Source organism: Barbatula barbatula (genome assembly GCF_947034865.1).
Source record: "Barbatula barbatula genome assembly, chromosome: 7".
Taxonomy (NCBI): domain Eukaryota; kingdom Metazoa; phylum Chordata; class Actinopteri; order Cypriniformes; family Nemacheilidae; genus Barbatula; species Barbatula barbatula.
In genome coordinates this window covers 18,894,516-18,909,110 of record NC_136770.1, presented here as the reverse complement: position 1 = coordinate 18,909,110, position 14,595 = coordinate 18,894,516, and the positions used below count along the sequence as shown (strand labels likewise).

Sequence of the window (14,595 nt, the reverse complement as noted above, 5' to 3'; positions counted from 1 at the left end):
TCCTTAAGTGAACTTTAATTTACATTTTACAACAAAAATAAATGAGCACTTTTTTTTACAACATCTCAGAAAAGAATAAGCCTGCTATCACTTTCAGTCATCTTTTACCGTCTGGTCAATGATGCACTTCCCAACAGAAGCCGAGAAGCCAATTCACAAAACCTCAATCTGCTCGTATCCGAGTACTAACTTCTCACTCCACTTCAGCCACATGGGCTACCTCCACTTCCATGGTTTGGATGATTTCAGGGGTCTCTTCGACCTTGACACCAGATTGCTGTGCTAGAACGTAGTTCACCACTTGCATAATGCTCTGATCGGATAATGTTGTTACAGAGCCTTCGCTAACAGCCTGCACAGCCTCCACAGTTTCTTCGGTGATGAGCACAGTCTCTATCTCCTCTGTGGTGGGAGGCTGTGGAGGTTGGAGTTCAGGAGGCAGATCGGAACCGAGGATACTGACGGCATGTTCTACCTGTGTGCCTTGGTTATGGAACTGCAGTGTGTCCTTCTCCAGCATGATCTTGCCGGGCAACTGGTCTCCGTGGAACTTGCTTATGTGCTTCCGCAGTGTCCGGGCGTCTATGTGGGCCTCCTGACACAATGGGCACACGTAAGGGCGCTCGCCTGTGTGGGTGCGAACGTGCCGCTTTAGTGAACGGGCATCTGCCCATGCCACGCCACAGGTTAGACACTCGAAGGGTTTCACCCCTGAAAAGAAGAACAGAGAAACATGACATCGGTTATATAAAGTGATTCTATAAAATAAAATCTCAGTTCAGTATAAGACTGACACAAAAAAGCATATGTAGTAGGGATGCACGATAAAATTATCGGCCATATCGGTATCGGCCGATTAATGGTCATTATTAATGTTAACGATAATAAAATTTAGGCAAATATATTATAGATGATAAATCCTAAATCATTTCCTACGGTTAAACTTCTTCAGCTGCACGCTGCTTAAGAGTTACAATACAGTACAGTACAGTCTTTCTGTCATGATCATGATGTAGGGTAGATACAGTATTTATGAATGTGTAAATTATAGGAACAAAAGAATATTGTTTGAATCAGACTGCAGTCTATTAAGAAAATCTTTCTGGGTTGCTTGGGAAGAACAGCTATAATTTGTTTGTTGAATAAAAAACATACCAGAAAGTTTGAAGGTTAAAGAATATTTAACTAGTGTAAAGTAGGCTTGGTACATTATTTTCAGCGGGAAAAAGAGAACTAACGGTTACCTTGTTTTCTGCAGTGAATGTTTGCATATAAAAGCAGTTGTCCACTTTTTGCCTTTTGTTTCAGTCTAAGGAAGTTTTATATTAATATTTAGATACTACTATCGGCCAATATATCGGTGATCATGTTATCACTGTTCCAATGTTAAAAAAAACATCGGTTATCATTTTCTGCCAAAATTTACATATCTGTGCATATGTTGGGTGTTTGATTAAAATATGTCAACAGTTAAATGATTCAGTTCAACTACAGCCACATGAAAAAATATCACAGGTGTTTCAAAACAACACCTTGTTCCATGCTCATTATTATTCTTTAAAACATGCCTTTATGCAGCTCTATCCACTCACCCTGGTGATTGTTCATATGGCGGCGGTATTCTCGGAGCTGTGTGAACTTCCTCCCACAGTGTTCACACTCTCTCTCCAAGTTCTGCTTCACTCGGCCCTTCTTTCCATGAGTGGCCTTTTTCACATGGCGTCTGAACAGGGCCTTCTCAAAGAACTCCTTCCCACACACATTACACCTGCCAAAGACAAAACACATGCCATGGAGTTCGCTGTTCTCTTCTACAAAGCATCTAATTCATTCTAGAGTCAGGTATCGTGTAACTGGGGGTTTCCTTAATTGAGGACCTTTAGACTGCACAATGTTATTTTAATGTTCTTAAACTTTTTTTATAAGAAGTGAATAAATGTAAAGCAAGAGAAAAACGTGTATTTGCATATTTGCACCACAACGTCATCTTCAACACATCTCCATTTATGTACAGACAGTTTCATTGGACGCACGCTCGTGGCCTGAAGTTAACTTCATACCAGAAGTTAGGTTTGGGACACATTACCTTCGTTAATGTTGTTGCCGCTAAAACCGTCTTTACATGAGTGACAAAAACTTTTAAATCAATATAAATATACATACAAGTTGCTCTGTGGTGTCAAGAGTGGCATTGCTCTTTTTCTTACCTGAAAGGCTCTGCAACAGTGTGCGATTTAACATGAGAGTACCAGTCTTTCTTCCAACTGTAGCATTTCCCACAGACCTGGCACTGGAAGGGCTTCAGACCTAAGTGCTTATTCATGTGCTGTTGCAGGTCTTTTGCTTCAAAGAAGCTCTTGTCACATCTATGACAAAGAAATAAAAGGTGTCAGATATGTGGGAAGATGGTTCACCGTAGGCACTTAAGTATGCGTGTATATCGGGCTGTTAAGGACTTACTGAGTACATTGGAACGACCGCACCTCAGGTTTGGGTAGATGTTTTTTGAGGTGTTTGCTCAGTCCGGAGGCACGGTGAAAGGACGCTCCGCAGGTTGTGCATAAGTACTTTGATTCACCTGTCAAACAAACTGTCATTACTAAGCCATTCGCTACCGCAGGGCGAGTTTGTTAATACTAGGAGCTCAAGCCATCTCACAACGCATCAAACAAATGACTTTGTATGTGCATACCTGTATGAATGCTTGTATGCTCCTCCAGGCTTCTCTTTGTGACAAAAGACTTTTCGCAGAGGTTGCAGTGGAATCTCTTGAGAGAATCGTGGAGCGCCCGGTGCATTTTCAGGCTGTGCTTGGTGGCAAAGCTCTTCCCGCAGACCTTACAGCTGTGCGGCCTCACCCCTGTGTGGTGCAGCATATGAATACGGAGAGAGTACAGCTTGGGCAGCGTCTTGCCACAAATGTCACACACAAACTCCCTCTTGGTGCGGTACTTTGCAGAGTCATCTGACTCTTGAGAATTTTCTGCCGCCGTGGATCGCGTCACGCTGCCTCTCTTGGTCTTCTGATGCTTGTGACGGGCCAAATGTGCCCGGAGCGAGGCTGCATACTGGAACTCTTTATTGCAGATCTAAAAAGTTAAAAAGATGGTCAGGTATAACTTTGCTGATAACAACCTCCAATCTGACAGATAAGCAAAAGCCAAGGCAGTATATGCAGAATACATACGCTGCATTTGAAGCTGCGGGTCTTCTCGTGTTTAAGAGCATGCATGATGAGAGCGTAACGTCTCTGGAACACCATGCCACACTCACTGCACACGTGTTCTCCCTCCACAGTTCCTACTGGCTCTCCCACAAGCGTCCCTTCCTCTACGGTTTCAGACTCTACTGTAACAGACTCGGAGTCCTCTGCTGCAGTTGCAGTATCGGGAGCAGACTCAAGGTTTGTTTCTGAAAACTCATCTGTGGAAATTAAGACAAGTATTTAATAATACAATTTATCACAACAATGAAAAGGCTCAATATTGTGCACAGTTAAAAAAAAACTGTGAATATTTACATTTACATTTAGCAGACGCTTTTATCCAAAGCGACTTCCAAAGAGAAACATTGGAAGCAATTATAACAATATAGGCAACAAAATACATAAGTGCATCAAACAAGTCCATTAAAGCCTAGCCCAGTATACAAAGCTAAGAATAGTGAGGTCAGTAAGTATTTTATTTTATTTTTTAAAGAAGGAAAGGGAAGAGAATTAGGATAAACCAATCAGCGACGTGTTGACGGAAGAGATGCGTTTTTAGGCATTTTTTAAAGATGGCAACCGAGTCTGCTGATCTTGTAGCAGCTGGTAGATCATTCCACCAATGTGGAACAGATCCAGAGAAGGTACGGGAGAGTGAGTTTATTATGGTTAACTAGAAGTATACATTGTAAGAGGGTCAGAATGAAAATAGGGGCTTTGAGTATAAAAAAAACAGACATAACAAATATGGTTGTAGACAACTAATAAATGCAAATGCATAAATGATTAAACATGCAGTGCTAGCACAATTTACAAAGCACATCAGGTAATGATCTGCTTTACACTCATGCACTCAAGTTTAAATAGATTTTTAAATGTACGTATTACCATATCACATATTTGTGTCTGTAATGCAAATTTATACATATTACATTTTTTCACAACTTAATGTGCCGTTAATAATGCCGTGGGGAAAAAGGTTTTACCGAAATTCGACTTCCCGTAAGATTTTGACTCCCTATATCGGTAAGTGATAAAATAAGAACAAGTAATCAAAGTACATGCAATAGCACAAATAAATGTAATAAAGCTAAATAATGCAGTAATTATGGCATTATATAAGCATTATTTGTGTTAATATGTCTGTTTAAGAGTAAGAAGATGTGAAAGAAAACTCCTGTTTAGTATTTTACACATCGTCCAAGATGCGGCTTTCCGGTCGTGAACATATTCTCAAGAAGACGCAAAAGAGAAGTCGATTAGGTTCTAACAGCTGTTTAAGATATTTAAATAGGTAAGGCTTCAAATGTACAAATTATACAATTTTGTGATGATAAATCACTGGCCCGATCGGGCCGTCCTTATCGTTGAGCCCTGTTATAGTAAAACGCATTTTACATTTTTATCTAGACTAAAGTATCCCCATGCAGACAAAAATGTATTGCAAACGAAAAGAAAAAAATATTTTCAGCTTTGCTGAATTTAGTTTTTAGGTATTTATATGTACAGGTTTAGGTAAAATCATAATTTTTATTTCATTATGCAAACTACTAACAATATTTCTCCAATCATATTTATTCACTTTTAAGCATTACAAATATGTTATAAAAGATCATCATATCGCCATACGCATGCGTTGTGTGCCTCTCAATATCGTCACATGCCTACTCACCAGACATCTTCCTCACAGTCTGAACCACACGACCTCTCCTTGCCAGTTTTTGAGGTATCTGGGGACAGTGAGACAAATTGACCAGTGGCTTGTGTTTTAACTTATACTAATACTTCACACTAAAAAAATTACAGACATATAGACTTTTTATGATTATGATGGATGTATGTCCTACATACCTTCATAGGGGGTGATGAGCTATTCTCTTCCTCCTCATTCTCAAGACCCATATGAAGACGAACATAGCTTCCTTCCTTCATAGATCGTTTCCTCAAGTATCGCTTGTTAGGATCTATGCTTTCCATTTCCTTTTTCTCTTCATCAGCAGCAGATGCATCATCAATGCCCTCCACTTCCTCAGACTCCTCCACTGGAGGGGGAGGAGGCTCCAACTGCTTCACTTTAGGTGGTCTTCCTGGCCTTCGTTTGACTGGTACCGGAGCTTCCTGTGAGAGCGGCTCGGGTGGCAGCGTGGGCTCAGCCTGCACAGCAGGTGGCGCCGCTGCAGCTAAATGCACAACTTCAGAAGCATCAGGTTTGCTAGGATCCACAGTAATAAGATAGGCTCCCGGCTGCATGCTCTCTGCTACAGGAATGTCACCAACTAGAGGTTCCTCTACAGTCCAACAGGCTTGCACTACAGCCAGAGACTCACCTGAGCCAGCCTGCCCAGAGTGAGTCACCAAAGTCATGGTCTCGCCCTCGACTGCTTCGCCACTGTGGGCCACCATAGCAAGAGACTCAGCTGATCCAGCCTGTCCGCTATGAGTAACGACAGTCATTGTCTGTCCCTCTAAAGTCGCACCAGCGAGCAACGCTAGAGATTCAGCAGTCCCATCTTCACGGGTTATTACAGCCAAGGACTGTCCTGCCTCAGGATGCCCTGCGTGGGCAACAACTTGGCCATCACTCTGCATAGTCACCACGTAAGTTTCAGAATCAGTGGATGGGATTGGCTCAGGGGGGACAGGTTGGTTGGCCACCACGGTGTGGATGTCTCCTCTCTGATAGACCATCAGCTTCTGCTCCTCCACTTTCTTATGTACAGACTCGCAGATCTGAAGCACCTCGGCCATCAGTAAGTGCCGTGCCAGCGTTGCCACCTCCGCCATCACGCAAAAGTTGAAGGTAAGATTGGAGGTGTAGGCGAAATCCAGCAATGGCAAAAAGCTGGCTTTGCTGAAGCCTGGTGGGTAAAAATGGAAATTGCATGACACCGAACGCAACCTCATCATTCAAGATTCAAGAAAATAACTGCAGTCATTTTACCCGAGAGGTCGACCACAGCTTCATGACTGGTCACAGCACCCTTCTCCACAAAGAGTTCGTAGAAGTATTCACTGCAGGACGCCAATACAGCTTTATGCGCGCGATGTTCCTCGCCCTCGATGAGCAGAGTGATATCGCAAAACTCATTCTTGAGTCGCTGCAGGTTTAGCTTGTCTAGCATGGTCTGCCCATGCTTCGGTAAAAACTGCTTGACAACACCAGTACTGTCCACCTATAAGAAAAATATAGTCATGAACTTTATAAACCAATAGAAATTTGAGTAAAGTTCAAAGGACATGTTGTGTTTCAATGGCACAAATTTGGACACAATGTACTCACAATCACCAGTTCGTGTTTATCGACAACTGCAGGGTGTTCCTCATCTAATTCATCGTGTGCGTTGTCGTCTTCTTCCTCACTGACCTGGCCTGCAGTCTTTCGTCTGATTGGTGCTTGTTTCGTTGCATCCTCAGGACCCCCTCGTACCCTCTCTTGTTTGCTTTGGCAATGACCACACTCCCGTATACAATCCTTTACTTGCTTTAGAATACCTGTTTTTTTAGAAACGAAGAACAATACAACTCAAACGTTTAGGATGAGGACTGTTTCTCTTGATATTTTGATCCGAGGGAGTATGTCTAACATTAGTTTTGTCCACAAAAACATTCTATAAGCCTATTCGTTTCTGTCATCACAAAAGGATGTCTTTTGAAATTGATGACTTGGACAAAAAGTAGTTAAGCACCAAGATTGGATGAAACTTTAATTCTGCCTCAGGTTGATAAAATGACAAAATTATATATTTTTAAATGCTATGCGACTAACGGTCCTCAAATATAAACCATTCATTCAACAAATTATTTTAGTCACAAAATAATCTCAAAGTTACAATTGTATAGTTTTATAACTTTTTGGTAAATGGAATAAGACGGTGACCCTAAAATAACGGAAGTGTACAATTCTTTCGCAGAATTAATATTTCTGTGTATCTATAATTAAATCTGCCTATCTAGACCCATGTCACTTTCTTTCTCGATCTCACGACCAATAATATTTAAATATTTCAAGTCAGCTGTCAAAGTCAGACATTAATCGGCTGAGTTCCTTTGTGTCAGTTGCTATGACAGACAAGCTGGAAATATTTAGGAGATGACACCCGTCACAACTTTTACGATAAGAGCATCACATGCTTTAGGCACAGTCAGAAACACTGATATTGATAATAGCGCACCTCTCCACCAGTACTTCTGAGAAATGATCTCCCACGTCTGTTGCTGGTTGAAGTGTTCCCCTCCGGACGTAATGTGCGCCTCGGTGATGAGTTCCTTCCGCCGATCGGCCTGCAGCACCACTTCCAACTCCGAGAATTCATCCAGGCCTTTCTGTCGCCTCTGATAATAAAGAATCCCATTGCGCACTATGTAACAGGCGGCTGCTTTGCGGATCTTCCTCTTGGTGTTGCCGTGCGTGCCCGGTGCGTAGGGCTCCCGTTCATCAGTCAAATAGCGCTGGATAGCTAGATAGCTCTCCTCGTTCGACATGTCCCCGATTAATGACACTTACTCGACAAAAATAAGACGCATCGGAAAACGAGTGATATTTTCGAGCACAGAATTCAGTCGGGTATTTTTTCAGCCCGTTTCAACTTCCATGGGTGACACGGGAAAGTATCGCGTGTGATGTTTATGAAATGTTTTTCAAGGGGGGAACGTCAGTTCCGACCGTGTGGGGTGGACTTGCATGAACAGACAAAATGGCTGCTGCACAACCGGATGTTGCGATTGAAATGGCGGAAACGTGGATGAGCGGGCCTCGTGTATCAGGCTATCACGTTAACAGCAGAGAGCGCTCTTTACCCAAAGGATAATGTTATTCTGCTAGAGCTAGACATTCGTTTGTCATAGTAAATATGGGCCCTCATAGACCCTGATCAATATATTTTTCTTGACGTAATTATTAAATATGCTAAAATAAATCATAGTTCGATGATATTTTGTGTCATGTTTACTGTTCCTACAATGTTCTGTAGCCTATCCATATTCTGTAAAAGGCGCTATATATATAAAAACGTAGGCCTATAAAACTTCATTTAATGAATAGATTATTTCACGAATTATTAGTAACATAATATATCTAACAAAATGTTATGAAACCGCAATACATTTAATATATGAAATACCAAAAAATGCCATAATATTATAATGGCCAAAAGGCATACAAATAATTTATCATATGTTCCTAAGGGCAGGCTATTCTTGATTATAAATCCTTCCGTAAACACCCAATGAAGATCAACGTAAACCTGTGAGCCTGTATGATTACATTTAAGGGTGAAGCTATAAATACTTCTTAATAAATGGTGTGAGGTGTCTTTACCCCCCACTCACTTTCCATCTAGGTATACTGGAACACCGTCTGACATAGATAACTGAATAACCCATACCCCGCTGGGTTGCTAGGCAACCAAAATGACTCATCGCCTACTCCTCTGTGAAGGCTTATTACTAGTTTGTCCACAAGTCATCCGTCCTTATCACTGAAACATTCCTTCCATTGAGAAGACCCATTTACTCCCTGCACATTTTCGACTTGCTGAACTGATAGTCACACTCTATAATAACTGACGTACACAAGTGCTCGCACAAACACAGCTGGAAAGGCAGAAAAACTTCCAGATTCCTGAAGTCTGAGGACTGCTAGTGGCTTAGAAAGCCAACTGAATATACTTGAGTTTCTTTAGTGGATATGCGAGACTCATAAAAAGGTGCTGAGACATTCTTCTGAGAAATCATCTAAAACATTTTGACCTTGTGTCTTCAGAAAGGGGGTGCCTTGACTCTTGGTCCCGCCCAATTGTCGGAGCACATGGGAACCTATAGGCCCCTGAGGAGTCTATGACTTTGTTGTGACTGAAAAAGTGATGTCTAGAGAATAGACTGTCACTGAATAGTGATTATATTATAAAAGCCGTGGATAGCTTTAGCACACTCGAAGTTTGCCTTTACATTACCATCCCAAGCTTCATAGTGGAATTGAGGATTATGACATCAAATAAATGTTGGTGTATGGTTTTAGGGCTCCATTGAGTGTTTTATCTCTTGTTAACTCAATAAGAGTTGATTTGATTTGCTTACTAAATTTGTATGTTTTTTGTATATGAAATATGATTTGGCACCATAAAAGGAGACAATCCTAGTCTTGACCCACCAGCATCCAGCACATATTTATTATATATGAATGTTCTAAAATCATTTAGCAAAATTGCAAAATGTGGAACAGAAAAGAAAGCATAAACAGAGCAACAGGTATACTCAATGTAACATAACCTATGGCCCAAATGAATAGGCCTTAAAGGAAAGGTTCACCTTCTAAATGAAAATTCTGTCGTTCTGTACTTACTCTTGTCATTGCAGAACACAAAAAATATATTTTGAAAAATGTTGGTAACAGAAAACCATTGGTCCTCATTGACGGTTTTTGGTTAAATAAGCCCATTCACTACATTAACGCATGTCCACTATGTTCTCTTGAAGAACAATATTGTCTTTGTCCCTCCGCCCATAAATGAACAATAATTGAGCTGGGAAAGTGTTTGTTTGTCTTTCTCAGACCCAAAATAAACTTGTGGGTTCAAATGCAAGTGATTCTGGACTCTCTTCCATCATTTGCAATAAAACAGTGGAATCTGTTGATAAAATCAAACTGATGTGATGTTTCACAAGTTACTCAGCGGTAAATGTTAAATAAACAGACCTGCCCTTTATTTACATTTAAATGAAATTGATTAAAGAATAAGTGTTTGCATTAGTATTATTTTGATTCTAATTTTGATTATTTTTTACGTGATTGATCTCAAAACCTGTATATCAAGATATTGCCTTGTTGTAGTGTAATGCTTGTCTGTTAATACAGGGGGCGCTATCTTTCATCATGATTGGTCATAGCAGAATGCATCAGTGATGCAGTGTGGGAAATTGTATGGCAGATACCACAGCGCTGTTTGCTTGTTTATAGTGCAGTTAAACAGGGCAGCTAGCAATAAATAGCGGGTAGGTGACTAACGTTTTCTTTTACTAGAATGAACTGGTTTACCAGGATTTTTATGGGTCTTTTATATTTAGTGCTCAACATTGTAGCACACTCTCTGTTAGCCAACAGAGATGGCATGATGCCAGAGAAGTGCTGCAATAAACACAAATTAGAGACACCGTGATGAATGAATGGATTTGTGAAAGGGGAGGTGCAGAGAAAAAGAAAGCAGTTTCATTTATACTTCTAGACAGCTTCAGTATAATAATGAATGTCTTAAGGAAAGACACAACTCTGAGAAAGCACGAAAAAGTTAAAGGGAACACACTCAGCCACCCTGTAGGAACGTTTCCATGTTGTTCAAAACGTGTATATGACTTTTTCCTCTGTGGAACATACAGAAGATATGTCGAGAAATGTCTCAGTTGTTGTGTGTTCATGCAATGGAAGTCAACGGTGTGCAATGTTGTTTGGTTAACTTCAAAATATCTTCTTTTGTGTTCTCCAGAAAAAAACTATTGAAGCCATGAAAAGATCTTTGTTTTCTTTTGTTCTTATCTATCTTTAGACATCATGGCATCTTCCTTACCCCAAGGCACAATAGATGATGGTTGATTCATTTTTTTGTTTTTCTGTGGTTTCCTGTAAGGAAGTGAAAGGATGTACTTATTGGTCACACTGGAAAGCAAACATCTTCAGTGCATCACAGAGACACGTGGATAGTCTTGAATCAACACTTCATATTTTACTGGACGTTCCTGATAATGCAGCTTATTTATGTCAAAATGTCAAAGACTAAAAACTTCCTCTCTGAGTTTTTGCACAACAATACAAGACAATACAAGAAAGTTAGTCCACTCCTTTAAAGGGATTTAAACAATAACTTCATTTGTGTCTTTTACAGTGACTGGTAATTACAGGGTTACACAAGACTAAAAAGGTCAGGTGAGCTTTTCAGCATTGAAAAGCATTCAGAAGAATGGAATGCCCTTCAATAGACAAGTGCCTTGTTTCAGCTGTGTCCAGGAGAGGACGATGTATGCTTCAAGGTGACTTTCTGTACTGCTGGAAAAATCCCAGAGGCACCAGAAGTTTATGAGCCTGTAAGTATAACCTTGAAACACGAGCAAGACCTTCTTAAAGCGTGTCTGTGATATCTTCAACCAAACGGATACAAAATTGAACATTAACACAAATAAGTCATTTTTGATCTTTGCATTTAAAGTCAATTTCCTGTTTGACTTTGTGTTGAAATGCAAACAGCATTTCTGCAAAGTTCTACTCATGTGTATGGACAATTGACATTTACAATCGAAATTCTGTAAAGTGTAAACCAATAAAATATTGATTAACACAAATCCCTAAACTTTTGACGACAACTAATATTTTTTTAACACAGGACCATTATAAAAGAAACAGCAACTATTTTAACTAAATACTTCCATTATATACCAATATGTACATTTTAACTTAACCTTTTTTAGGTAAATATACGTAAAAAAGTTAAAATATACATTGTAAAATATAAATATTACATAAAAAACGACTAAATTGAATGTCCTGTATATAAATGAAAATGTATCTAAATAAAACCGTATTCCTTATGAAACAAAATAAATGGGAATATACTGGAAAATATAATGCATTATATTAAAGGTGTAATTTTTGGAGGATCTATTCAGAAATGCAATAGAATATGCATAATTATGTCTTTAGAGGTGTATAAAGACCTTACATAATGAAGTGTTATGTTTTTATTACCTTAGAAGGAGCTATTTCTATCTATACACCTTGGGTCCCCTTGCATGGAATTCTACAGTAGCCCAACACTGACAAACTGCTCTACAGAGCGTGTTTTGTAAATAATACGTTATCTCCTTCGGCAAAGAAGCGAAAACGTGACGACATCTTAGTTCTGTGTTAGTCACCGTAGTGCTCTGAAAGGGAGGGTTGGAGTGAGCCGTTATAGTGGGTAACGGAACAGAGAATCTAAAGAAGGCTGGGAAAATGAAGACGTCTCTCCATGGGCCCGCAGCCAAGTGTAACACCCTGAAATCCCCCTCACTCCATTACGCAAGCCAGTCATAGACTCCCAGGCCTTGAGAGTGGAGTTTTAATACAGTGCCACAGGATCAAAGTACTGCCACTGTTTCCATTGACTTCACTGTCAACTCTCTCCTAACATACATACAGCAGATCCTACAAAACCCCAGAGATCATTTATGTATGACAGCGAATTACAAATGTCTAGGGATTGTTTATCTATGATGAACGTTTTTATATCACCTACATTGAACTTCGCAGTACTATTTAAAACCTAAAAGCATCATGGAATAAATGATCAATATTGACCAGACAGTAGAAACAAAGAAGGAAAGGTCCCCATTTATTATGTTTAGTGGTGACAGTATAAACAAGGATTTTGAGAATTAGTTAGGGGCTGGTCCCGGCATCCCATTAGGCTGTGCCATCGCATGGCGTGAACCTGTGATTCATGCCCTTCAATAACAACCATGCATTCACCATTACACAATACGGCCCCTAATAATAAGCCCTTTGTCAGATGACTCTCAAATCACACTGAGTGTGAACAGGCGCTAACGGTTCATCTTATAACTAGAGGCCTCTCTGTTTCCCAGAATGCACCAGCAGGCTGTTTCCCAAATGACTACAATAGATGTGACCTAATCCTGACTTTGCTTAGATGATGCCATGGTGAATGCAACATTCAAAAAGCACTCATTTGGAAACAGCCTACGGAAATGCAAAGCTTTATCTCGCTGAAATCAACATCTCTTCTTGTGCTCGGTATTTGTTCTCTTTAAAGCATACGCTGCAATAAAATTGAAATACACCATTCATGGAAAGTAACCTTGTATTCAAGGAGAAAGTCATTTCTTAAGTATTGAAAATCGTTTTCCCAGTGTATCCAGGCATGCAGTTATGATGAAAATAATTCTGGACAGACTTCTTAGAATGGGTTCGGTCACCTGTAGCCCTGCTTACTTTTGTGATGCACCTTGGAGGGCAAAACTGCTTTATAGGAATTGTGTTTTATATGGTACATTATGGTTTCATTGAAGTTAAAATATAACTTATCCACTTGACTATTAGAATAAAAAGTAAATGAAGGGTCAAATCACATAAAAATATATCCTTAAAGGAACAGTTCAACAGAAATGATTGTATTATTTACTCAGCCTCATATTATTCCAAATCTGTATGACTTTCTTCTGCAGAACACAAAAGAAGATATTTTGAAGAATGTTCGTAACCAAACAACATTGGACCCCATTTTTTTATGAACATAAAACCATAAAGACATCTCTCAAAATATCTTAATTTGTGTTTCATAAAAGAAAAAGTCATAGCAAGGTTTTAAACGTGAGGGTTAATAAATTAACAGAACTTACATTTGGATAAACTTACCTCCTAATGGGACAGTTCACCCAAAAAAATTAATTCTGTCATCTATTCACTATCATGTCATTCAAAACCTGTATATGATAAATTTGTCTGTGGATAAATGCATTAGTGATTTTTGTTCACAAAATTGAAGTCAAAGGGGATAATTGTCTTCTTTTGTGTTATGCTGAAGATTTTTGGGTGAACTATTCCTTTAGAAATGTAAAGTTCCTGTTAACACACAGCTACAGAAAATACAAGAGATAAAAATACAATTATATTCATATGTCAGTTTGACCTTGAATTTTAGAGGTCACTGGGCCTGTGTTCTTGTGTACTCAGTATGTATCCTTGTGTTGTTTTACATACAAGCGTAAGGCAATGAAAACCCGATGACAGCTTGTAAATTAAACATTATCAGACAGGATTCTGCTTTCACCTTTCCTGTTCTGCAAATTTGTCTTGTGACTGGACACAAAGAACAATGGAGGAAGGAGGCCGGGCAGAAATGAGGAAAGAGGAGGGACGATGCAGCCATAGAGTGTGTGAGGTCAGCAGCATCAGGTTTCCTGTACTGGGTTAACACAAAAGTGATCTAGAACCATTAACACGAAATAACCAAATCTCCAGCTCTCTCCAACTATCAACCACAGAGGTCATGAAAGAGGCCACATGAGTTTTCAAAGGTTAACAATGGAAAAATCTTAACAATGCTATAGTTGTCATTTTAAGTGAAACATTATTGCACAACTGAGGGAGTTTAGGAAAATTCACTGATGTTTATCGGTGCGATTTTTCTTTCATAGACTTAACCATAGAGGACATTTGAGCACCTTCATTTAATTCTCACCACAATGCTGGTTGTCCCTCCTTCCTTGGCTGTTTAGCCCAAATAGTTATTGTCAAAACATGGGAATTAAAGCCACTTATACTGCAGGAGTCTCTGTGTTTACACAAGTACTAACACATTGAAGTGGTTGGGGTGTAGTATTTTTAATAGATAACTTGGTCTGAG

At 39.6% G+C, this 14,595-nt stretch overlaps 1 protein-coding gene across 1 annotated transcript; it reads right to left on the bottom strand.

Annotated features, from left to right (window-relative positions):
• zbtb11 (zinc finger and BTB domain containing 11) lies at positions 1 to 7,940 on the bottom strand. The gene is made up of 11 exons (XM_079461315.1): positions 7,378 to 7,940; positions 6,486 to 6,697; positions 6,147 to 6,378; positions 5,057 to 6,063; positions 4,878 to 4,935; positions 3,188 to 3,423; positions 2,693 to 3,089; positions 2,461 to 2,578; positions 2,208 to 2,366; positions 1,593 to 1,768; positions 1 to 711 (listed from the first exon to the last, which is right to left on the bottom strand). Exons 1-11 carry the CDS (start codon positions 7,685 to 7,687, stop codon positions 194 to 196), a joined length of 3,423 nt encoding a protein of 1,140 aa, XP_079317441.1. The 5' UTR covers positions 7,688 to 7,940; the 3' UTR covers positions 1 to 193.
• Between the last annotated feature and the right edge of the window lie 6,655 nt (positions 7,941 to 14,595).

What these genes read in the sequence shown, in the direction of transcription:
- zbtb11 (XM_079461315.1), bottom strand. Translation starts at nt 7,687, where the DNA reads ATGTCGAACGAGGAGAGCTATCTAGCTATCCAGCGCTATTTGACTGAT. An exon ending in GCTCATCACCCCCTATGAAG is followed by an intron (nt 4,936 to 5,056) that starts GTATGTAGGACA and finishes CACTGTCCCCAG; the next exon opens with ATACCTCAAAAACTGGCAAG. An exon ending in CCATATGAACAATCACCAGG is followed by an intron (nt 712 to 1,592) that starts GTGAGTGGATAG and finishes TCTTCTTTTCAG; the next exon opens with GGGTGAAACCCTTCGAGTGT.